This window comes from Scleropages formosus, chromosome 3 (genome assembly GCF_900964775.1).
Source record: "Scleropages formosus chromosome 3, fSclFor1.1, whole genome shotgun sequence".
In the NCBI taxonomy this organism is placed as follows: domain Eukaryota; kingdom Metazoa; phylum Chordata; class Actinopteri; order Osteoglossiformes; family Osteoglossidae; genus Scleropages; species Scleropages formosus.
This window is the reverse complement of record NC_041808.1, coordinates 14,960,757-14,987,214: the sequence shown is the minus strand read 5'-3', so window position 1 is coordinate 14,987,214 and position 26,458 is coordinate 14,960,757. Positions and strand designations below refer to the sequence as shown.

At 38.3% G+C, this 26,458-nt stretch overlaps 1 protein-coding gene across 3 annotated transcripts; it reads right to left on the bottom strand.

Annotated features, from left to right (window-relative positions):
• Positions 1-386: 386 nt before the first annotated feature.
• prkacbb (protein kinase, cAMP-dependent, catalytic, beta b) lies at positions 387-25,421 on the bottom strand. Of its 3 annotated transcripts, none has more exons than XM_018753765.2 (10): positions 25,080-25,421; positions 7,658-7,719; positions 6,921-7,049; positions 5,972-6,070; positions 5,617-5,699; positions 5,327-5,453; positions 5,050-5,145; positions 4,772-4,894; positions 3,391-3,555; positions 387-2,538 (listed from the first exon to the last, which is right to left on the bottom strand). In XM_018753765.2, the coding sequence occupies exons 1-10, from the start codon at positions 25,123-25,125 to the stop codon at positions 2,413-2,415; spliced, it is 1,056 nt and encodes a 351-aa protein (XP_018609281.1). In that variant the 5' UTR covers positions 25,126-25,421; the 3' UTR covers positions 387-2,412. The 3 variants fall into 3 exon arrangements, with proteins under 3 accessions (XP_018609281.1, XP_018609280.1, XP_018609282.1); XM_018753764.2 differs by lacking the exon at positions 25,080-25,421 and adding an exon at positions 15,595-15,842; XM_018753766.2 differs by lacking the exon at positions 25,080-25,421 and adding an exon at positions 12,922-12,979.
• Between the last annotated feature and the right edge of the window lie 1,037 nt (positions 25,422-26,458).

The window sequence follows — 26,458 nt, the reverse complement described above, 5'->3', positions numbered from 1 at the left end:
TTAACAATGCATGGTGACACACAAAACCAGGTGCCCCCCCCCCAGGGTGTTTTATATATATGGGTTACATTACATTTAAGATAAAGAAGCTAAGCATAAAAAATATGGCTTACAGATAACTTGGAAACTTTTGTGCCATGCTTAAATCTTCATTCAACAAATAGTATGAAACATTTAAGGAATGAAAAATGAATTTAAATGATTAAGTCTGACATCAATGACCAGTCACTCCCATTGGAGTTATAAGATCATGGTTGTCAATAGCATCAGGGTATCTGTATTCAGTTATTACTTGAATGGACTTAGCTAAAAATTAAGCTATTGATATTCATATTTTCAGTAACATCTAAAATTCTCAAAACAAAAATGTTAAATGTGATCTCCAGCATTTATTAAAATCTTTAAAGGACAACAGTTACTGTAGATTTTATCGCATACAGCTAGCATACAACAGCATATCCTCATTCTAAATGAAATACAAAAGATTAATATTTTCATACAAAGAATTTTCTGTTCATTTATTAATGTGATATAGGTATTATTTTTATATAATACATCCACACACACGCACACGCACACACCTTTTGTTACATATTCTGCTACAGTACAGTATCTGGTACTTGCCTTGCACGTACAAGTAAATAGGGGTGGTCAAAAACTGCTGTTAGCCTTCTAATGATGTTGTTGTGCAAAACATTCAATAAACTAAATACAAAGATAATTGATATTAGAGTCAAAACAGGTACAGTGAAATGGCTAGATACAAGTATTTATTTTAAAAAAAAAAAAAATAAAAAAAATAAAAAGTGAGGGGTGCCATATAACTTAGAAGGCCGTAAAATACTTCATACCAACTCACTCTCCAGCAAGTGTGACAGCTAACACAGTGATGCAAATATCTTTAAAACGGTTGTACATCAGTGAGGGCAAAACTGTGGAACGTAAGCAGAAAAACTATTCCATTTTAACAGTTTAAAAATAAAATTTATTAGACAGCATCTTTCCCTAATATATGTATAAATAAAAAAAATCTGAAACAATGCAATGTGTTTTATGAAATGTGCCAAAAAGGGACTGAATAAAATATTATAGAAATGTGCCAATGCTTGCAAATAAATGACTAAAATGTTGTTTTAGTTGGTGTGTGGAAGCAACTTAAAATCAAGCATTTAACAAATATACATATCTACTAGTTCGTGGCACTACATTCTTTCATAAGAATAAAATTAATCCATCCAAAAATACAGAAGTAAAAATGTAAAGCATGAAAATATGGCAGTTTTTCAATTTCTTTTGAGAACTTAGGTTAATGATTAAAATAATGCAGAAAACAATGCTCTAGCCCAAGCCAGTTCAGTGTTTCACAGACAAAACCCAATCTCCCCACTACCTTACAGCAAGCAATGGATCAAATGATTTAGTAATTTACTCCAAGTACCAGTTTTTGTAAAAAAATTCAATTTAAGTTGGAACATATAAGTTGAAACATATAGAGTGCCATAAGTTTTGTTGCACCCTAAACATTTTCATTAAACTTTCCTTTGTCTTATTTTTTTAAATACTTGGCTTATGGAGTGCAAAAAAACAAACAATTAAAAGTGTACAACACTGCTACAAATGATACAAAGATCGAATGTTTATGGTTTCCTGCTTTATAATTTGGCCACTGTCTAAAGTAACCAGCTGTATAAATGCGTGAATATTGAGTGAGTGAAGAATTACATTTTTGTAAGCTAGGTGGAACCAGGCTTCTATGAAACAGGGGTTAGTTCTCCCTTGTTTTGCCATCTATTTACTTCTATTTTTGGTCATGATCTGAACACACATGATGTCTTAAACCTTTTTTTGATTGACAGACATATGCACAAAGGACAAGTACTGCTTGTGGAAGGAGTTGTCAAAGTTTTAGTCTGAGCTAAGGAGGGATTTTGATTTTAATTTAAAAATTGTCATACATGTAACAGACAGAACTGAGCTGGCAAGAAATAGAAGCAACACATTTCTCTTGATTCAACCCAAATTACACAACATACAGAAAACTGCCAGGGACATCACTTAGTTAAACTGTCAACATTAAAGGATGTTTAAAGAAATGTAGCCTTTTCTAGTTGCTGTTTTTATCCATAAAAATACAACTGCTTTGAACAAGGGGCAAAACAACATTCAAGACAACAACTGCTTCAAAGTTCAAAACAAAGGGGCAACAAAAAGTGTCTGCTTAAATGTGCCTGTATATATGGTTGTGCTAACAGCACACATGGATCATGGCAATAAGAACCTCATTCAACCTTGTGGAATGAAGGAACTAGGTAATTATTTGAACTAACTGGATGGTCTCAGATCCAACCCTTCTCTTAGCAGAGTGCAACAATCCCAACATTTGAGCCCTGATGTGACCTCACTCACATGCCCTTAAAATTCTGAAAACTCTTTAGCACATTTTTCTGTAACAGAAACGCGAATGTCCTCTTCTTCATAGTCGTCAAAGTTGCTTGTGTCTCCAGCACCTCTGCACTTTGGTATGAAAGGGGCCTCCACCTATAAGCACAAACCCAAATTTAAATAGAAGCACTGCATCACTTACAGCTTGAATAAGAAAATGACAGATTAATATAACTGTCTGCCAACACTACCCAAAAATTTCTTTTTGCCTCCAATAGCAGCAAACATCCACAGAAAGCTCCAAACTCCAGCTCTCGAATAATTTAAAAAGTTGTTGCTCAAAATTTCCCATAACAAAAATGCACCCCTCCCCAAAAAAAAAAAAAAACATTTTTTTTGTAGAGACTCCTTGTTACACAGCACCTCACACCAAGTAATTCTGCAGATACTGTACAGCACTCCAGTTTGTGACCTTGATACACTGTAAAGCACTTAACCTTGCAGTTACACCAATGGACCTGCAGAGGGATGCATTTTAAAATTAAACCAAATATTACAAAAAGAAATGTGCTTTTATATTTTTATTGTGTTTTCTGGTTACAAAAGATATTTTTTGAAGAAAATACTGCACTCCTACATCTTTTACAGAACAACACTTAATATGTTTTCGAACACAATCAGTAGATGTTTGTTACTGCGTGCTTCTACTACTGCATGCAATTCTCAGTCAACTGGATTCACAACATACCTACAACATTCTATGAAATTCACCTGAACAGGTATTATAATTAAAGTCACTGAAATAACTAAGAATAATGATGGAAAGTTAAGAAATACAGTAATGATTATAACATAAGGGTAAAATAAATATGAAATGTAGTTAATTACTTCCTATGCCATGTACCTCCATGGGGCATCAGTTCAGATGAATAATTCTGCATACTTTTTAATTATTTCTATTATATATTGTTTTAGCATCAGTAGCGCTTTTAAGAAGTAACATCTTACCTTCCGTTCATAAATGGCAATCCAGTCTGTTGTTGCAAACCACTTGTGGTTTTTGATATCATTGACACCATTCTTCAGGTTACCGTACCGCTTGGTTAGATCCACCTGCAGCAAATTCCTCAAAAGGTCCTTCAAATCTGAGCTGAAGTGAGAGGGGAATCGTACCTACAAAAGAGGAGGTTAGGATGTCTAATGAGCGTTATGCAAGAAGAAAATATGTAAGGTTCAATTTCCAAGATAAAAAAAAAAAAAAAAAGACATTTGAAAATAACCATATCATGAAAATGTTCTGAAACTCAAATTTTTAAGTACAAATTATTGTACGTGTTCACAATAATTTACTACCAGGTGACTTTTGAAACGAGAGCTCCAACTGTACAGGAGATGTTTGGCTTCCTGCAAACATTATCCCTCTCACAAAGGTAAAAGCACATGAATCTGAAATTCGAGTTGTTCAAAAACCAATACACCAAACCCGATTCAAGGACACGGACCACATTTTTCAAAACATGCTTAGATGCCAACTTCAGGATTACATGAATGCAACTGTGGAACAAGCTCAAAATGCCATGGCAACACTGGTCCTTCCATAGACCGCTCTATTTTACAGTGCAGAGACACAATGCTGTATGCCATGGAGCACACTACTGCGACTATGTGGGCAGGGTAGCCATTATCACTACTACAGCAGTGTGAATAAAGACATAATGACAGAGGGTTTATGCCAAGTACCACACAATGTGAGGACATCCCAAACAAACCAGGAGACCATTTTTTCTATACACTGGGTGAAAAAACCTTTCAGTTTACAATCACATTTGTAGAATTAATGAAAAGTAACTATGCTAACGTGGGAAATAATGTTTTGAAACAACTGTTTACATTCACCCCTAAAATAAATGGCAATGTTGTTTCTATTAATTAAACAATTACATTATTCTTCTTGAAAAATTTAACTAAATTAAAAGTTTTCTCTCACTGTAACCCTGCATAGGACAAATTGTTACTGATGATGGATGTATATTAAAATTTCACAAAGGGAAAGTAAGACAGCAGTTTTCTAAAATTTAGCTTGGCTCAGCATGGCTGAAAAATTACAGTGATTTCTAAAGTAGTGCTTTCAGGGCAGCATGATTCGAATAATCCATTGCATTTAATATCCAAAAAAGGCTGAGTAAGAATAACTGATGGTGCTCACAGTGAAAAAAACCAACCTCCAAAGCATCAGGACCCCTGTTCTATTTTATATTATCAAGTTACATAGTGCAATATTAATATTTGTCTAGCAAACTTCTTCTGATAAACTTTGCTAAAACCTATGGGTTCCATAAATCATTATGTATCATCACAGTAAGCATTACGTGAGGAAACTTTTCCGCACCTTGCCAGACACAATTTTCTCATAGATCTGGATGGGCTGGTCGGCGAAGAAGGGAGGGTAACCAGCTGCCATCTCGTAGATAAGCACTCCCAGGGCCCACCAGTCTACAGCTTTGTTGTAACCCTAGACAACATGACCACAGTACAAGACATGGCTCATTATATACCAAAAACTTTTCTACATAGTAAAACGTAATGGAGAATCTTCTACATTTTCAATACTCTATCTACAGGTCATGTTAAATTCAACCCATCACTAAGATGCAGTAAGAAGCTCACCTTGCTAAGGATGATTTCTGGTGCCAGGTATTCTGGGGTTCCACACAATGTCCAAGTCCTACCTTTTACTCTTTTGGCAAAACCAAAGTCTGTGACCTGAGAAAGTAAAATATAAAAGATTTCTGTCCGCATAAGCATATACTCTGAAAATGGATCTTAATGTTAATTCTCAATATGACCACTAGGAATGCTAAAATAAAAAGTGACCTATGACTGGGAAATATAAAATATGAGCACAACCAAAAGCAGAGGGTGGACCATGTCCACAGTGACAAACCTGGATGTACCCATGTTGATCAATGAGAAGGTTTTCAGGTTTTAGATCTCTGTAGATAAGGTCTAGTGAATGCAGGTACTCAAATGTCAGAACTATCTGAGCTGCATAAAAACGTGCGTGAGGTTCGCTGTGGAAGAAAAAGCACATAAACTTTAAAACAAGCAAATAGTATGTCAGAGGCCAAGAAACATCAAGTACTGAAAACCAGTTAACAGCTCAAACAAAATTAAAGGCAATATATTTATGATTGAAACAAATTGCACTCTGTTTCTCGGTAATTTTAACCCTACCTGAACCTTCCAATTCGTCTGAGATGTGAGAACATTTCTCCACCTGGTACGTACTCCATTACCATATACAAATTGGAGTTGTCCTTGAATGGTAGGGGAAGGGGGGGGGGGAAAAAAAGAAAAAAAAAAAAACAAAACATTTTTAGCTAGGATGAAACAAATGATAAATCCTTTAATTATTGCATTTAGATTCAAGGTGGCAAACTGGGCAGGACACCATTACCTGATACACATATTTCACAAACAACAAAATCAAAACATTAAGTAACCCCATAGTGAAATAACAAGATGGTCAAAATATTGCATATGGAAAAATGCCACAAATAGAAGCAGTACAAATAAAAGATGAACTCACCTTGAAGGCATACTCCAGTTTGACAAGGAAAGGAAAGGAGACGGCCTGCAGTATTCTCTTCTCATTTAGTGTGTGTTCTATTTGCTTCAGTTTGACCACCTACGCAACAGAAAAGGATACGTCATTAAATCTGAGGTGACAAATGAGCCAGCAGGATGCACAGTATATTAGATAAAGAACAAGGGGTGTGAATTTTAGTGATGTTTCATGAATATATAATGGTACAAAATACTCATATACTTTAAGGGAACTGGTGTGGGTGGATATGACAAGTGTCTATTCAATTTGTTCACGTCAAACTGTCTTTACCTTTGTCATTTTGATCAATGTGTCATAAAACCTTAAATATCAACAGATTATTTAGTGAAGACGATTAAAATAACATCCCTCAGAGTTCAGTAGTTATTATACTGTATAAATTAGTTGCACATCAACAGGGAACAGGTGATACACAGTTTCAGAAAGGTGATTTCATTTTGATAAAAGGGCCAGAGTGGCTGAAGTAAACAGAAGAGCAGAAGACCTAGACATACAGAGAACATGACAATTTTACTTAGAATTTTCTTTCAGATTGAGGATCGAAAACTTTACATTTGTTAATAAAACAGTTGTTCAGCCCATGCATCCAGAGCAACTGTTCCATGGTCAGGAGGTGGTACTCTTCAAAAATGGTCACACTACACCATGCTCCCATGGTAACTATTGAGAATACTGAAAAAAACTCATACAAAAGAAACTGAGAATTCACACTACTCAAACTATTGTTTTCCAGATGGGATTCCCCTGATCGAGGATGCTGGAAAAATGCTGACATTGAACACTACATTATAAGGACATGACCAAAAAAGTCTGGAATACAGCTGCTGTTGTGACTGCATCTGTCAGAAGGGAAAGTACTACATTACACCACACACCTCTAAAACAACAGAGCAGTTAATGCTCTACTAACCTTCTGCTTGTCCAGTATCTTCATTGCGTAGTATTGCTCTGTTCCTTTATGTTTTACCAACATAACTCTTCCAAATGAGCCTGTGCCAAGCGTCTTTATCCTTTCAAAGTCATCTAGACCTGTTGTGCACTGAAGAAGAAACCCTTTGGATCAGTTTAAACAGGATTAACAACATCCCATCCTCAAAAACCATTAGATTTACATTACATTTATTCATTTAGCTGACGCTTTTCTCCAAAGCGACTTACAATGTTAAGGTAACAATTTTTACAATTACAAACTTACAATTATTTACCCATTTATACAGCCGGACAGTGGCAGTAACTCTAACCACTACACTACCAGCTGTCCCCCAAGCCATTAAAAAAAGGATTGAAGTAGAAAGGTACTATGGGATTATATTCCACGTGTATTTAACCTCGGTGTTTAAAGCATCGGTTAAAAATAAAGTATCATTATGTAAGGTAACATAATGCAATTACTTCATAAAAAGAAAAAAGCTAATTGGACAAAGAATTTATACAAAATTAGACTATTTGACCTCCATAACAGAATCACATATTTATTTTTGCTTTAAAAAAAAAAAAACCTTCTCTCTTCAGCAAGAATTATTTTCGTGGCCTGATCAGCATACATCAGTGGAGAAGTATGTTGTTAACAGTGAGCAACCTGATATTTCTGCAATGGGGAGGGCGGGGGATAATTTTTTTCTTAACATTAACATTTCAGGTCTGTACCTGTGGTGGGCATTCCCATTTCCTTAAGAAGTCTTCTTTGGCTTTGGCTAAGAACTCTTTCACTGGAGGGAGAAAAAAAGTATTCAGTTAGAACATATGAACCATTTTTTCTCAAAGGTGATTTCTTGCAGTTTGGGGGTTGGGAAGTTGCAGTCAACACAGAAAACCATTTCAACATAAGTGTCAGGTCAATGGGTTCTTTAAATAACTGCAGTAAGATTAAACCAAAGTGAAAAAGGCTGGATGACATTTAGCAAAACCCATTTATATTTAAAATACATTTTTAAAATTACAGTTATCCCCCGTTAACTGGCCCTAATTCATTCCTGAAAACGGACTGAATGTTAAATAGTAATGAAATGAAATTACTTTTGTTTCTATGTGAAAAAAAATCTTAAATTGTTCCAACCCCATCACAGGTTCTTTCCAAATCTATCCTTAACAAAGCCTAATATCAAAGCAAATTAGTGTAACACATTAAAAGGTTTTGCAGTCTTACTTTTTCTCAATTTGTTCCAGGAAAATAAATACATTATAATATCTTATTTCAGTGACTCCACAAAGTGTACTGTTGTAGAAAACATGGGCCGGTATGTAAAACCTTCTTATTATTATGTTATTATCATGTTTCAGTTTATCACGCTGGATCAAGCATTGTGGGCTGGACCAGATGCAGCAGATTGTAGATTGTTATTTATATAATCCAGACTAATTAATGGTAAGTGGTGTTAATAATCTCAAACCAGATATGTGGGGGGGGGGGGGGGGGGGGGGGGGGGGAGAAAAACAAAAAACTTATTAGGAGACCGAATAGCAGGGGATAAATGTATTTAATGCAAAAGCAACAATCGTTAAGTTCTGTGATATAAAATCTCAAAAAAAGACATTGATGCCAAGAGTTTTCTACATTTTACAGTTCAATTATTTTGGAACTGTAAAGGAAGGAACTGTTGAGCATCATTTGAAGAGATACTATAATATGGTGTAAATTAGAAAGCCTGTGGTCTGTAATCTTTTTATTACTGCAAAAAGACAAACTACATGGAACAGACAGCAGACAGGAGACATCCATAATCACAGAAACTTCAAACAAAAAAAATCCATAGCTTTCAATTAATTTTAAATGTTTCATATTTATATTTTATTACCTTAATGAAAAACATCAAATTCTTAAAACAAGAACCATCACTTTGAAGCAAATTTGATTCAAATATACCCCTTAAAATGATTAGAGAGAGAGATTGGCGGTTTTTGTGACTTTGGACATCTCGTGAAAGAATGAGCATACCAAAAGTCTCTAAAGATCACCAAGGGTTTGCAGGAACACCCACACGGATGGGATAATGAGAAGGAGAGAAAGAGAGAGAAAGAGAGAAAGGTTTATGTATTGCACAACAAGAACATCAAAAATACAAAACATGGATTAGATGCAATGAACATTACAAGTGTCATTATCAGACCGACAGAGAAAAATGACAGGAGCAGTTTTCTTGCAACACCACACACTCTCCCCTTTGAAAACAGTATTAAACAAGATTTATTACCACATTCTGCTAAAGACTAATCAAGAACTCCCTTTGTATTAGCCTACATCAGACATACTGCACAGCTATAGTAAAATACACAGCTATAGATAAAAATGTTCTGTCAGTTTGCAGCCCCTTGAATACCACCACAATCCACAAAGGAACTTTAGAAACCATTTAAATTCCAGGTCATGCCTGCATATTAAACCATTTGCGGGCATGAGAACAGAAATTGAAGTATTCGAAAAAGTGAATGACACTTCAGAGTTGATAATAAAGGTTACAAAAGGAACAAATTTTGATGTGAAAAGCCATTATGCAAGGACTACGGAACAAGAAATCAAATTTGGTTTATGCAACGCTGTAATATGGACAAACGTACATATCAAACAATTTTACTGCAGTAAACGGTAAAATACAGAAACTCTAATTTCCTATACATAAAGAATACTTGAGGAAAACCTGATTCTTTTATGGAAGAACAGTTTTTTTTAATAGAAAACTTTCCATAGAATATTTGGCATTTTGACATCTTATGAGAAAGTTTCTATTTTAGTGTGTACATTTTGTGTGTTAGGAATCATCACCCAGCACGACTTCTTCAAACTTAATTACATGATAATGGTTGTTTATGTTCTGTTAGAAACATCAGATAAAGCTGTTATGAAATAAAATTTTGCCGTAAGACTATTTGCTCTATTTTCATCAACAGCTCATTGAAAGCAGGGGCGAATTGTTACTCTATCTTACAAACACTGGATACGAGACAACGTACAACTTGAAATGGATGTCTGTTTTATTATATGAAGCAATAATAAAATGTACATTCAAATGACTGAAAAATGAAAATGTTCACATCTGCTCAGTGTGCTTTACACACACAAGACAGTGCTGTGTTCCTTCACTTGTTAAATATCTGCTTCAGGCACCATAGGAGAAAAAAAAACTATGTAAAAATATAACAATGTAAAACAATGTAGAACAAAAAAGGTAAGTTAGAGAAAGGAAAAGTATTTCACCCCTTAAAAGCCTGACTATATTTTAATGGTTATGTGGAAGTGATTCATAACAGAAACAAGTTCCAAAAAGCATAATACTAGACATACCTCTGCTCACTCACTGTCTAGTTTCTGCAAAACTTTCAGGTATACCTATAAAAAATATACAATGATAGAAATATGTTTAGAAAAGCCGTGAGACACCGATAAATACCTTGGCCTCTCAGCAAATTTCACTGAATACATTACTCATTTTAAATGACAGTCAGTTTTGCCCTGCAAATTTTTTTTTTTTTTTTTTTTTAAAAACAAGTGAAAATGCAATAAAAAATAAAATGAAAATGTTCCTATACTGAGAAATACAAAACCTTGTAACACAAGGTACAAATATAATGGATTTGACTATTTACCACCCTCTTGCTTTACATGTTGCTTCTGCTTCTCCGTCCAGAAAACTAGAAATTACTTCATAAAGCCAAATTTCATCAATGTCTGGTTTGATGCTCTGCGCTGTTGCAACACACAGATTAATGCGAAAATGTGTCACCAACGTGGGATGTGCATTTTGATTTGTTAAGGCTGAATAAATAGCTGCTCAAAGAACTACTTGCTTCCAAATAGAGAGGACACAGGCAGCTGGCAGAGTTGTGCTATTTCGGCTGGGAGGGAGGTGCCCTTAAGAGGGAGGGGGGGAAGAAAAAAAAAAAAAAAAAAAAAAACTGAACACAGCAACGGTGGTCATTTGGCTACTGTAGCACTGCACACGTATGAGATCATTCTGAATGTCATGTGAAGTGCTGTTCAAATCAACTGCAAATGGGCTTAGAAAAAAGATCAAACGCAAACAAACAACTGTTCTTCAAAATTGGCAAAGAAAATCAAATTTTATAAGCAGTTTCAGGTGACCTGTCATATACCTCTGTAATTGCCAAGTCACCGTGCTGTAGTGTCACATTCAAATAGAAATCTTTTCCATATCTGTGTTATCAGATATTGTATGGGCTGCACCAGAATCCTTTTTTTCCACAAACTCTGATGATGGTTCAAACCCATGGTCTGATTAAGTTCAGTAAATATAATGCTCAAAATGTGATTTATTTGAAATTTTTTTGAGACAACTTCCTATTTATTAATGCTGTTTATATCAGTTGCCAACTTCCTTTATATCCACAAAGATATTTTCCCCAATCTTACACCTGGTGTAAGTCACACTAATTTACAGTATACCCTCTTGACTTCAATTTATTCATACAGCTGACACCTACTCAACAAGCCCTTCCCTGAATTGATGTCTTGCACTGGTGTCATATCCAAAACCTTCTCTGTGAGAGACCATGTTTCATTTTCGAGATGAAAACTGACAGCTAGATCTTCATTACAATGTTGGTGCTTTTGCTGGGCTCTGAGGAAAAAGGCTGCAACACTTTTTGCTTAATGAGAGAGGTGTTTCTACATTTTGTGTTAGCTTCACAGCCCTTTGTGTGACATATTCTTTGTCAGAAGTAAATTTGCTGAATGCTTGTCTCATGTTGGTGTGGACTTACTGTAATTTACCATTTTAAAAAGCCCTATGCAAGAAGGTATGAACATTCAACATTTCAAGATGATACACTGCAAGGTTACCATTTCTCTTTTTGTTGGAATTCATTCTCAGTGACAATAAAATAATGCATGAATGGTGACACATGCACTTGGTGGGTTATACAGTGTACACAGGAATCTGCAATTTATTAAAATTTTAATGGTTAATGTTGAAATAGGCCAAATCCAGAATTTATAATATTTAAAAACACCACTGCTGCTTACAGCAAGCTATATCACATACATTCTGGATACCAATGAAGCTGGCCACAGTAAAAGGGTCAGTGGGCTGTGTGAGTATGACACCGTTAACATTTACATTTATTCATTTAGCAGACACTTTTCTCCAAAGCGACGTACATCTCATAGAAAATACAATGTGTACATTAGCAGGAAGAGAAACAAAAATCACGTCTGCATCTATAAGTACAGTTATTTCCTTTCCACCATATGAACCAAAGTTCAAACGAGTAGCTGCATAAAACTTTATCAGAATATCGACAATTCCTGATCACCTTCCTAGAATTTTTTTTTTTTTTTTTTTGAGAAACATATACACATTTATGTTACGGTAACCTAGACATCTTAACTGTAACAGCGTTTTGAAGGCGATACATATGTGTTGGACAGGACATTCATTCTAAAACCCACAGAATTTTCTCCCAAATTTTATAAGAAATGCAACATGATAATTCAGGCATGTCCAACTTCTCAGAACACTCAATGATGACTCTCCATTGAGGGGAAAGTTCCTTCCGGTGTGGAGGGACAGGAAGACAATGCACGTGACAAATAGCATGGAAACTAAGGGGGTGAAGTTGCACTTCTCAATAAGCCCTCAAGCACCACACTCCAACCATGTGATGAATATCTCACAGCACACACCAAGCTTATATACTACTGACAGTAATATTTAGTAACCTGTATCTGCCAGTTTTACATCTTTATACATAAAAATACATATTAGATGCAGCTGGCAAATTCAAAAATAAGCCTTGTTCAACAATCAGCAGATTAGACAGTTACAGTATTGCAATCACTGTTTGATATCTCATTGTATCTTTGACAAAAGGTTGTGAAATCAAATAAAGCATAAAGAAATGTAATCAAAGGACACCTTGCACCTTAAGATTAAACATCAAGACAAATATTCACTCACCATTCATTATGATGCAGACTCCTGACGTACGTAAAAAAATTCAGAAGATTTCTCTCACATTCTGAATACAACCGAAGGTCGAGTACAACCAAGAAGTGTGTCAATATTGCGGAAACTAACTTTTTTTTTAAATTCGCATTTTGCAACTCTATAAATGTTCTGCTTCCGAAAGCCAGGAGGCAACAAACAGATTGGCACTGTTTTAATTCTGAGTGGGAACTGAAATGAAACCGAGGATGTAAAACGCATCGTGATGCTAAAGTGTTTGCAATTAGATTAAGCGGAGACCATTGCCATGGTAACAGAATCTGTACAGAATTAACACTTGACTTCGTGCTGTAGCAGGGACCATTCAGAGAATGATTCTCTCAACAGAAGACCACAGCGGGCACAAACATCTACTACATACAACGAGCTACAACAATTTAAAGCAAATTTGTTAGTTCACACAATTACTTCATGGCAGTAATATAACAAAACATGTCAGCACTGTGATACTCAACATATGCAAAACAACAACATAACATCTGAAATAAATCTGCGCAGCTGTAAAGACTGACTTTACTAGCAACCTAGAGTCTGCTATGTGAATATATAGACATAAGTGATAATAACTCAAGTAAGAAATGCAGCACAGATCTAGGGAGGACTGTAACACCAGACCCTCAAAAGCCCATAGGCACAAAACTTCTTTTATCACTCATCTTAAAGGAATGCAGTACGTGATAGGCAAATGGATTTAGGCCAACATTTAAATCTCATACCACAAATTTGTGAAAGTGAAACAATAGCAGCAATGGGCAACATGCGGATAACAGATCCCTGATTCAGTACGTTTTCTTCAAGGACAATTTTAACAAAAAATGTTACATAGCCCTACAAGCAGACACAAAGAATGTCATTTTTTCCATTCCAAAAGTTGAACCTAATTTGAACACGGCCCAATTGTTTAAAGTACAAATTAGTACAGATTCAAAAAAAATAAGGACAGTATCTTGTTCATATAATAACTGTTTTTTTCTCTCTGTATACTGTATATACACACACATGTATATATATATATATATATATATATATATATATATATATATATATATATATACACATACACACACACACAGACACACAATAAGGTTAAATGTTATTACTAGCTTCCTTTTAAAGAAAGGCTTAATTGTGATGAACCGCTGCTTTTTGTTGGCTTTCAGTTCCATAATATTTAAAAGGTATTTTGTTGTAACCACCACATAAAATCTCCTTTGGATTATCAGATAAACTATCCTTTTGGAATTTAAATATGCTAATATATCTGATGTCTACATACCAGCAAAGTGAAAGGCAATCCACCCAAACAAAACTCATCTGTGCTGGTAGATTTCAGCATTTATTATGAGGAGCCCAAAGGGACACGCAAACGGCTCATAATATCAAGATTAGTGTCTGCTAGGCCAAAAATAGCTACTCAGAAGTTCATTTTTCTAGTAAGCCATTTGATCAGCAAACCAGCCAAGGCCTGCATCCTGTTGCTGAAAGCGTTTGTGGTGAAGTGGGGTTTAACAGAGACAATTTTGACACTGTCTTTATATCGTCTTCAAACTTAATGCTTAAATAGGTCTTTGATGTCTTTCCATTTTATACATTCTACTGCATGGCTTTCTTTATTATGTCGTGATGACATTTTAGCTAAGATGACAGCTCTAAAGGCTACTGGAGAGGGTGTAACAGTGGAAGATAATTGGGAACTGTCCACACAGATTTACCACTCCAGTTCTTGTTATTATTGAAGGTACTGGAATAGATGTTAATGATCTTAAGAAACAACAAGAGGAAATGGGATAACAAACAACTTTTCTACACTGGGGCAAATCAAAAATGCCGAGAGACTGACCAAAACTACAACAGCAACTTATGAGCATGCTCATCTAGCGCTTCTAGTGCTGGGCTGACGGAGAAAAACATACAAAGAATGTTTTGCCCAGAATGTTTCACTTCTAGTGAATCTAATTGTTTTGATCAAGAAACCAAGAGAATGAATACATGATAATAAAATAAAAACCAAGGAGTCATTCTTTTTGAGTATAAATGAGCACAGATCAGTTCAGCATCCTGGCTGCCTGTCTTCTATTTTAAATAACCTTAATGCTCTCTGCTTTATCAACACTGTAGCGCTACCTGGACCAACACAAACAGACAATATGCAGAAGAATTACCACTCTGACAGCAAATGCATACAGAAAAACAAAAAAAGAATATGCAGCCCTACATAGGGATACTGAACAGTAAAGAAAGAGTCAAGATGCTACCTTAACTCAGATGGTCATATCACCTAATCCTACAATTACATAAAACTTCTTTCCATTGAGAATTTATTTATTTTCACAAATACTCATAAAAGCAATATCTTTTCACATATAGATTCAAATAAAAACATTTTAAGTTTATGTGCTGATTTTAATACCGATACTAAACATATAAAACAGTACTTTAAAATATGCTTATGGGGGTTTCAATGATTTCAACAAAGAATCATGACAAAAAAAAAAAAAAAAAAAATCTAATTATGGTAAGATTGTTTTAACAGCTTAGTTAATAAAAATTTCAGAAATAATTCCTAGATCTGGCAGCAGATTTGGGCAGCTCTTTCCCCTTAGGAGCAGCACCGCTGACACTTACTTGATCTATCAGAATCGAGAGCAAACTCTAAAACATGTGGCCACTCGCTCTTCTGCTCCTGGTAGCCTTTGTAAAGGAACTGTCCGGCCAAGTTGGCCAGCCTCTGCATGCTGTAGTTCGAGTGCCGGTCCTTCCCATGTGCCATATACACACACACACAAGCTCTCGACAGTTTGGCGGGGAGATGAGACTCTTTCTGACACGCAACCCAGCAGCGAGAGGGGATGTTTCCTGTTTGTCATGTACTGAGCGGCCTTTTGGCGTACCGCACTCCTGAGACTTCCTCAAGAGATGAACACATTGAGCGCAAGGGTCTCAAAACAAGCCCTTGCAGGGTTGGTGCATATGCTCTTTTCCACCATAACTAATTTTCTTATCTTATTATTCTATTACTTAGACTTGTTTTCCCCAAGGCACTTTTAACACTTTTAAACTTTTTGTAATTAAAAAAAAAAAAAATCATATTGTCTATTACAAGTTACAATTAAAAGGATATACACGTTGCAGTGAGTCCTACTATGAAATACACCGCATGAAGTGAAAATTAGAACTCCTTGCACAGGCAACGCAGGCTCATATCAAATTAATTGAGCTGCAAAATGACCAGACAAAATGAGACATTGCAGAACTGCAGTCCTGTGGTTTAGTCACATTTCCTCCTCTGATGCCTTGTAACTATTATACGAAACCAAAACCAATGCAGACACTGAGAGCACTTGAATGTGTTTTCAGTGAAAGCATGGGCATGTCCCTATCTTCTCGGGTTTTACTGCAGCGAGTCAAAAGCAATTAAATGTATTCTGTGTGTAAATACTACTTATTGACCAAAAAAAAAAAAATTGTCTCGTCCCACGTAGCCAAGAGTTCATTCGTTTATCGAGCAGCTTCCTTAGTGGGTGTCCGGCGTAATTAAACAAACAATCAGAATACAACTGACCGGCAGTAAGAACAGCACATCATTTATGGATTTATCACACACACTAAATTGTAGTATACATGCATAGGTACAGTGTATGAAAAGGCTAATAGCGCTCTCTTCTGGTGATGTGTGGCACTGTTCATAAAACAATGACCAAAGCAACAAGGCAAACATGTATTAACCATTATTTAGCTGATACCTTTGTTCAACCAGACTTAAAAGAAAATATGCTACTAGCAATTCTTTAGGCATTTGTACAGAAAGGTATTTTCAGTGGTTCAATTCCAAGCAAGTTCCTTACTCGGGAATACCACAGAAGGTTAGAGTTGAACCCGTGTCCCAGGATTACAAGGTGACACCCCTAACCTCTACAGTAGCTGCTGCCCAAAATATAGATACACCCAACTATAACATACAATAATGCCTTAAAATGTTTTGTACATTGTCTTTAAGAACAGGTCTGGTGTCTTCCACCATGTATATCACTCACACCTGTGTCAAGAGACTAACACATGGATAAGGGAATTCATAGAGTGCCACTTCTTCCAGAAATAAAATTAATATGAAAATGATCTAAACTGGCACACTTGTCACTGAAGCAAGGGGAAAAGTGTTAAAGATCTCTTGCGTGAGGGTTTAAATTAAAAAGAGCGGGGTGGGTATGGAGGGCAGTAAGCCAGCTGCTGGGCCACCTGGTCACGGGCACATTGTGAAGTAATACACAGACAAATCTTCTCAGTGTGTCAGCTTAGAGGGGTTTATACATAGCAAAGCTTAGGACACCTTTGTTCGTGTCCACACGACTTGCTCAGTCAAGCGTGGAGGACGCTAGGAGAAGCTCCGGCCGCTGAACAAACAGGGAACCGTTTCCTTGTAGAAAGCCACGGTTTCCCACCAAACAAGCATAACCGAAGTGCGTTTCCAAAGTTCTGCACGCTAACCAGTAATAAGCTGCAGGTCACCTTCTCCTGAAATAAGTCATGAATTAGAGTCATGAGGGCTGGTGACTGACTTACTCCCGCCAGGCACGAGAGTAGTCTTCGCATCTGTCAGCGTGTGTATCTTTTCACATTATTTTTAATCCAAGTCACTGACCCACCATCTGAAACTCTTCAGCTGCTTTCCAAGAAAAGAAATTCCCAGAACCAGTTAAATACCAGCAATGCAAAATGTGGCAGACAAACACTTTGAAGAGTGAGAACAAAAATCTGAGACTGAAAGCAAAGCTAGACTACATAAGAAGTGAAGTCTGACAGGCTTTTTTATTTTGTAACACCATAATTTGGCAACTAGAGTGATGTGAAGCATTAAGCAGGGGGGGAAAAAAAAAAAAAAAAATCGTCAGACATGGGGGGGGGGGGGGACCTGCTATATGACTACCACTTCTTTTCATTATACCACTGTATGCGGAACATTCGCTTAACATTAAAACATTTATCTCTAGAACATGTTCTCAAATAAAAGTTTCGGAACCAAAATGGAAATAGTCACAAAAAAAGCCCGATACACATTTTAACATTCGTTCTGCATAGGATACACTTTTGTAAGCAGAATTTTGTGGCGATTCATGTCAAAACTAAGCAATTCCACAAGCAACCTTTAGCTTGAAATGATAAATACTACAATGTTTACCTAGAACATGTCGCTTCTGGTCATCACACACACACACACACACACACACACACACACACTTTCCGAACCGCTTGTCCCATACGCCCTGAGTTGCCGGGTTGGTCATTTCAATCAATTCCAAAACGCCAACAAACACTAATTAAAGTCGTAAATAAACTTCACACAATACTTAAAGAAAAATGTGATGTTACCCATTGACAGAATGGATGAAATATTTTAAAGCTGCAAAGCACGCTACTCGATGCCCGTTTCTTTGTCGGGAAGTGCACAATCTAGTGAGAAGGAGCACAAGTGAACGTAAACTATAAATAGCAATGTCCCAGAAGTCCAGAAGGGAACTCTTTCTTCCATGTTCTCACACTACAAACGTGGTGCTGGGGAAGCACTCTTTTACATAACACTGCTCCATAAATCACCGATCGACACAAATCAAAGTACATGTCAATTAATACAGACTCAGGGCTGGTTGCGTCAACCCTTTCAAAGCTTGTAATTACATTTATCCTCTGACGAAGGTTCCAGTCATCGACAAACAAGGGCCCCGACAGCCCTGTGGCGCGGAACATAAACAGAGGGGGTTTCGATGGCTTAAGCTAACGGACGTGAAATAAATCACTTGAAACCAGTGTCTTCGCTGCTTTTATGAATGGGAACAGAGCACTTTGGGCCTTTTTTCACCATATTAGGTCACCGTATAGGGATGTGCTAAGTAAACAGAAAGGAGAAGCTATTTACTGTGGGAGATAAGTACTGTAACGGAAACGGCTGCTCAAAATTCACAAGAGATTCCTCTCATGTGAAAAAAGTTATTGAGAACAGCATTTTGTGCTATTTCGGTTTATACACACACACCATATACTAGAAAGACGAGTGCTAAAAACTTAACGCTTTCACAAAAAGAGAAAAATCATGCTCTTAAACCCTTGAACAGAAAAACTGCATTTTCATTGTCAGTCATTATTTGATTTTAATAAACTAATTACAATTTCATTCCAAACACAGAACTGGTAATAGGACAGAACTTTCCAGTAAGTGAAAAAAAAGCAAAGTAAGGGTGACACACACATCTTCTTTACGTGTGTGACTAAAAACAAAAACTAAATGCTTGCAATATGTTTCATGCACTTTTAATGTGTATCCTGACACCAACGTCTTTGCAAATTTTCAGTTCAACTGCACTGCGGTGAAAACCACGCTCAATTCTGACACTGACGGACAGTAAGAGTTAAAACGTAAATTAACATTGCTAATGCACTAACACAGTTGAATGTACTGCACTGAATAAAAACTTAGCTATTAACTTGTATGCATTAATCACCCTTTAATGCATTTTTTTTGTTTTATTATGTCTACACTCAAGATTCAGGAGTTTGTCATGTGTACAGTAAACAGTTCGTTACACCATACGAGATTCTTACTCTGTGAATCCTCTCAGCAGCCTATGACATAAATAAGGACATAAGGAAAGAAAAACACAAGGAAAACAAGGAACACAAGGCATAAATCACAAATTTACAAAAATGACCATAACTGCAAAGTCACAAATTACAAAAATTACTATTAGTGCAAAAATCCAAGAAACGAGGTTATATACGTATATAAAGTGTGCAGTGCGCAATGTAAACATGGAAGTCGTACACAGAGACGTAACTGATCACACAACAAACAAACTCCATGATCACACAACTGATGATAACGTTAACTAAGACGGACTACTTTGTCTGGATTGTTCATTACAGTTGATATGTAATTACCATGTACTACTGCTTAAATCTGGAGAACCCAAGTTACATAGTTACGTACAGTTTGGGCAGCGTTATTCCAGGTTGGATAAAACAGGTTGCCTATAGGAGGACGTGAACCTTTTCAGCCAAAGTCACCAGAAGCACAGCTTTCTTACATGGTATAACTACCTGTAAAGTATTTGATGGATCTTTCCTTTACCGGTAACCCCATGCCCAATGCGGATCATGCTGGTTTGGAGTCTACCCCTGAAAGAGACCGCGTGAAGAATGGTACACAGGATGGGGTGCCAGTCCACCACACGGAAAACACATAGTCTCACACACAAAGCCATCAATTCACCTGAGAACTCTCTCAGATATCCCCCCCCCCCCCCCCAGGGGGGGGTTCATACCCACAGGCCAAGAGCTGCAGAACATCAACACTACCCACTGTGTCACCCACTTTCATATAGAAGTAATTTTCTTTGTTAAAAATCCTTTCAATTTCCTCAAACTTACACCTAAAAAAAAAAAATAAATCAATAATTCTATGTGCAGGGCTGGGCTATGTCACACTTTCAGTAGAAGGCAGTAAATGGCCATTTAGCTGCTTCACCTGTTACATATTTTCTGGGTAATTTGTTTTAGTGCACTTGAGATACACATGTGCCACGGTGCTGTAAGCCTGAAGCCAGTAAGGTTTTCTTTCTAGGGTGCATCCTGTCCCACGGCAGGCAGCGAGACATCTTGTGGGTACACAAAATCAAATTATGTTAGCTAAGCTAAAAGTAAATATTTGTTTTCACACAACTTCCTCTTGGAAGCTGTGAACAGTACAGTTCACATATTCAAAACATGTGTGGGTTCCAGCGTTATGGATTTCAGTGTTGTGCTGAAGACTCAAACTGTATTGTTAATTTTTGTTTCCATCACTATGAGATGGGGCAAATGTACCTCTGCTGAAAATTTAAATGTAGAAAAATTACCACTAACTTCTTTTCACCAATGCACTGATGAAGAAAACCGCTATGGATATCCACCTTCTCTCATCTTCCACAGTTTAAGAGACGGCAATTATGTTGAAAACTGACTGAATATTGCGATTAAGAAATACGGACAAGAAGTGCCTTTAAAAAGTGTAACCCCTGCATGCAAGACCTTCTACACGTTTAATTGATACGAAGTACCAATAGTAACATAATGTGTATATTATGGTACATATGGATTACTAGCAGACAATGCCAGTGTCGTGAAAATTTATATTTTACACTTTATGACAACATTTTCAGCTGTGATCAAAAGAGGTATTTCAATGAAAACATTAGATATTCAACAGCGTTTGACTTTTAGGCTGTGTTCTGCTTTAAGGGAACACCTGTAAGGGCTGCAGGTCATAAATAACCTATGAACTGACAGCTTGCGAGAGTCCATGCAGTACCTCTGGTGAAAATCCTCACGCCCACTTTGTACTGTTCATTATGTGCACTTCACTCATCCCGGTGGAAAGTTCACATCAGTTTGAGCAATCGCCTCTTTCTCATACACATTTCAATATAGCAGCCACCTTGCCATCATCCATAAACAATGCTGATCAGAAAGTTTAGCTAAAATATATTAAAATGATGATTTTCTCTCGAAACTTGGTTAAGAAAAAAGAAAAAAAAAAAAAAAAAAAAAAAAAAAAACAACATTCACATTGCTAACACACAAAAAAGAGCACTCAAAATATCAAGTAAGTGAGTCTCAGAGTCATTTAACCTTAGGAAACATTAACTACGGTACAAACATGTTTATAGAAATTATTTTCCAACCTTTCCTTACAAACATATGGCTCAACCCCTCATCTTCACAGTGGACACTATGGAAGAGGTATACATACAATAAAAGAGGAATTAAAATAAATAGATGGCCTTTCAAAACATAATCCAGTGTGCTGGGTTTAAAATGTAAACTTTTTAATCAGTGCCTACCATTATTTTACAATTAAAGTGCAACCCCTCTGGTACCTTGGTCAAATGTCAACCACAAAGTACATTAGGAAGTGATTCACCCATGAACTCTTGTTGACCTTCGAGAGGACTTTTTCAAATGCTTTGCTGTTACCAGTTACTTGTTGGATACCCAGTGTGCAGCTGGAAGATGGTTTGAGAAGGTATCAAAAGCACAAACAGCATAAACTAATTTCAGCAGACAAGTGAGGATAAGTATCAGTGAGGCCGTAACTGCTCATTCCCATCAACAACCACAGCTCAGTGGTTCCGTGTCCTTGCACTTGCGGGACAGCTGGTAGCGTAGTGATTAGAGTTGCTGCCTTTGGACCCAAAGGTCGTGGGTTCGATTCCCACCTCTAGCTGTAGTACCCTTGAGCAAGGTACTTGCCCTGAATTGCACCAGTAAAATTTATCCAGTTGTTTAAAGGGGTAAATAATTGCAAGTAGCTTAACGTTGTAAGTCGTTTAGGTGAAAAGTGCCCGCTAAATAAATAAATTTAAATGTATACTAAAATACATGCTCATATTTGAACTAAGGTCATAATTAAGCAGACTTAACTGAGCTGCTCATTAAACAAACTCCATAACTGTTAGATCTGAAAACCAAAAGTGAGGACTTACCATAATCTTTATTAATTGAAGAGTACTCATAGTAGAGGGACAACGATGGAAATAACTTTGTAAAAGTAAACTTGGACAATAATAAAGAAACAGACCAATTCCCAGAGTAAATAATAAAGTCTTGTTTTAGGACCTATTTAAAAACACACACACACACACACACCTCTTTCTCAGAAGTGCATATCATGTCTTGAGAGTATCTGTGCAGACATTTGGCCTTACTATCTGGTAGGAAAACTGGAAAACTGAAGTTAAATAAACTTGATATTTTACTTGCTTTTACTACTTGAAGAGGTATACTTGTGCAAGAACAAAACAATGCATCATAGTGAAGTAGCTCAAGGAGGTCAGATCCAAACTCACCTCAAAACTGAGAAGTATGTTTTTGGAAAGAATTTGTATCTGCGAAGCATGTTTCCTATTATGTTCATTTCCTGCAATAACATGATCAACCACAATTTTGCGACGCTTACTCAAAATAATTTCAGCAAAAACATAACTTTTAATAATATTCCACAACTCCACAGAAAACAAACCTGTGAGTTTTGACCAGTTTTACCATACTGAAAAAGACATGTCGATAGAGACGAAGACGCGTCCTACTTTTCCACAAATGTGGCAGCAATTGCCCCACAACAAACTGTTTAAATAGGGAATATTCCAAATCTTTTCTTTTCGTTCAGTCAAGCAGAATGAATTCTTTCCTGGGTCAATTTCACAGGTGTTAAAATACATTTTGAGGTTCTTCGGAAAACTCACTGCAAATTACAGAGTAATAAATACGTGCCTTGCTGTAATCGGTGGGAGACTTCGCAAAGCAAATTCTGCCTAACCGGTGAAGTAATGCCTGCCTTTTCCTGCTCCGGTAAAATACTTTTTACATTTTATCACTACACAAAATCTCCAACAATGCTGCTGGCATACAGTTATAAACGCTGACAAAAACAAAACGAAGTTTAAACTCCCTGCTCAGGATGAATACTCCAAAGTGTGAGGAAGGACAAAAGAGCCATAGAGAGGGAATTCAAACTTCCAGACTTCTCTCGGTTAAAAAGCTTCCATTCACGTTACAGGTCTTCTAATCCCGCAGACTGTGTAAGATCAGTTTACTTAATCTTAATAGAGAAACTGGATTTTACACTTTTACCCCAGTGTGTAAATGGCCTAAGTGCCGGTACAGTCTAACGGGGCTGAACTCCGAGTATTTCATTTGTCAGCTTCTCTGAAGCTTCGCAGGGATTTCCATTTACTTCACCGGTTTCTCCTTCAAATCACCGGACACAGCTGCAATTCTCAGATGAGATGTTCAAATGCAAGATCAGATTTATAACCGCGCAGAGAGTAAGATTCTGACTGCTTCGGAGCACTTTTCAGCCAGGTTAGCGCTCCAAGAAGCCTCAAAAAGGCCAGTAACCTAGAGAGGGTTTGGAAAAATGTGCATGTGACCGATAAGAGCCGTCACAAAAATCAGATGGCGCAACGATCTAGAAAACAGCTCGCGACATCTTCCAGCCCATTAACAGTAACGTGCTGAGGGCGGGACACATCGTCGTGCGTAGGGCTGCAGGTCGCTGGTTCGAATCCCCTCTAACCGTAGCAGGCTTGATGGAAGTCTTTAGCCCGAACCGGCACACTAAGAACACAGTGCCCTGTAAGCGGGGAAATCATTGCAAAGAAGTCCATCAGCACCAAGTCTCCCTGAACAAAGGGGTGAGACAGACAAACAAACAAACAAAGACTGCTCCCTGCTCCCAGCCCAGCTGTCATTGCAACTCCTGCAGAACTCAGTGCATCACCCGGTGTGGCAATAGGAGGAGCACGTCGCTGCGCAGCGCAGTACCCCCCAGCGTGAACTGTCCCCTGACACATGCCATGGCACGCGAGGCTTGGCAATGAATCGGCCTCTGACGGCGGTGGCAAATACCCCCCGGAAGCCCCCACATGATCGCAGTGCACGAGTCCGACCAGGCAGAGTGTCTGGACAGCCGACGCGGACAGGTGAGGTGAGGTGTGGTGTGGGTGTGCGGTGCTCGCACTCCACTCAGATCTGAGATGTGACCCCGAATAACATAGAGCACGTGCGCGCGCGCACACACACAGCAGCACTGACTTCATAAGTAAGACGAGGCTGCAACACGAGAGCAGCGTTAAATTTAAAAAGCAGCTTCGGCACCGTATAAATAATGAAGGGGGGGGGGGGGGAACCAGTGTAAATCTACCGATCGGCTGGTCGTGTGTGGAGCCCCGAGCGACTGACTCTTGTCTTGTCAGCAAGCAATGACGCTTCGGTTCCCTCCCTCCCTCCGTCCGTCCGTCTGTCTCTGTGTATCATGTGTGTCGCTCGCTCGCTCGCTCTCTCGCACGCGGGCTGTGGCGATCATCATGGGTCAGGACAGATCATGTTTCACGTTCACACCGTGGTCACTAATGAATGAGCCCCGTCCGTCCCGCCGCCGGGCCCGTCCTCCTCCTCCTCCTCCTCTGCTCCCTATCCTGTCCCGTATCTCCCCGCCCGCCATGCGTGTCCCGACCGACCCTCTCTCTCTCTGTCTGTCTGTCTGTCTCTACCCCCCGGCCGGGGCCGCTGTCTCCACTCACCGCTCTCCAGCTCGTTGCCCTTCTTGGCGGCGGCGGCGTTTCCCATCGTGAGGAAGACCAGGCAGGCGACGGCTCCGGAGTCCGGGTGCGGGAGATGGCGGCGGCGGCGGCGGGTCGAGGGCTCTCTCCCGTTCCTCCTCGCTTGGACACAAAACGGCTGCACGTACAGCTGTGTGGAGGAAGAAGGCCGGTTCCGCGGCGGGCCCCTTCAATCCTAGCTTCCCTATTTCTGTTTTTTCTAGCAAACAATCTCCCGTCTATGTCACCGTCATGTAGCTAGCAAGCCCTAGCTACACTCTTTTTCCACTTAGCCCCTACTGTTGATCCTCGTCCACCATCAAATACGCGCCGGATGTGACGTTGGGTCAAAGCGAAGGACGAGAACTAGAGCGACGCCTCGTGGTCAAAGCAAAGAACGCCAAGTACGGCGTGACTGTCCCATCGAGCGACGGCGAACGCAAAGCGACGCCCGGCGGCCAAGACAAAGAATTGGAAGTGCAGCGACATCTGGTGGTCAAATCGAAAGGACGGGAATTACAGCGACGCCTGATGGTCGGAGCAAAGAGTAGTTTCTCGAGAAACGTCTGCTGGTTTAAAAAACAAACAAACAAACAAACAAACAAACAAAAAAACCACGTAGCTAACACTTTTAACGGCTTAATGTAAACGTATATTTATTCGTCTATCTCACGGTTTCATCCAAAACAGCTGACAAGCTAACATTTGCAGTTATTCCCCAGTTTCTAGAGCAGGGTAATTTCTACTGCATCACTTCGCGGTAAGTACCTCGATCAAGGGTACTACAGCAGCAGCAGCAGGTAGGACTCCAATCAGAGCCCCTTGAAGGGATGCGGCGCTTCGAACCAATGAAGCACTTGCTGCTGCTGGTCAAAGAGAAGACACGAAGGTACAGCGACGCCTTGTGGTCAAAGCGGCGAACCGAAACTACGGCGACCCCTGTTAGTCGAAGAAAAGAACGGGAAGTATATTACTGTACTTTTATTCATTTAGCTGACACTTTTCTCCAAAGCGACTTACTCTGTTACGGTTATAAGTTTACAGTCATGTACCCATTTATACAGGTGGGTAATTTAACCGCAGCAATTTTAGGGTAAGTACCTTGACCGTAGGACAGCGGAAGGTGGGGCTCGAACCTGCAACCTGTCCAAAGGCGGTAACTTTAACCACTACGCCACCATGTGTCTGTCACCTGTAACGGCACTTGGACTTCCTGCACCGTGCAGTACCGCACATCGCCTAGTTTCATCCTAGCATAATTTCACACAATCTTTTGTCGAACTTTACAGCTTAAATGCACACCCACTTTCTTTAACAAAATAGGACAGTTGTCATAATTATTAATGACATTCTTTTTATTT

Bases quoted from the DNA above. Each gene is read 5' to 3' on its own strand.
- prkacbb (XM_018753764.2), bottom strand. From the start codon at position 15,739: ATGGCACATGGGAAGGACCGGCACTCGAACTACAGCATGCAGAGGCTG. The intron at 7,050-7,657 runs GTACAGACCTGA...TTTCTTCTTCAG, and splicing joins AATGGGAATGCCCACCACAG to TGCACAACAGGTCTAGATGA. The intron at 5,700-5,971 runs GTGAGTTCATCT...CTACCATTCAAG, and splicing joins AACTGGAGTATGCCTTCAAG to GACAACTCCAATTTGTATAT.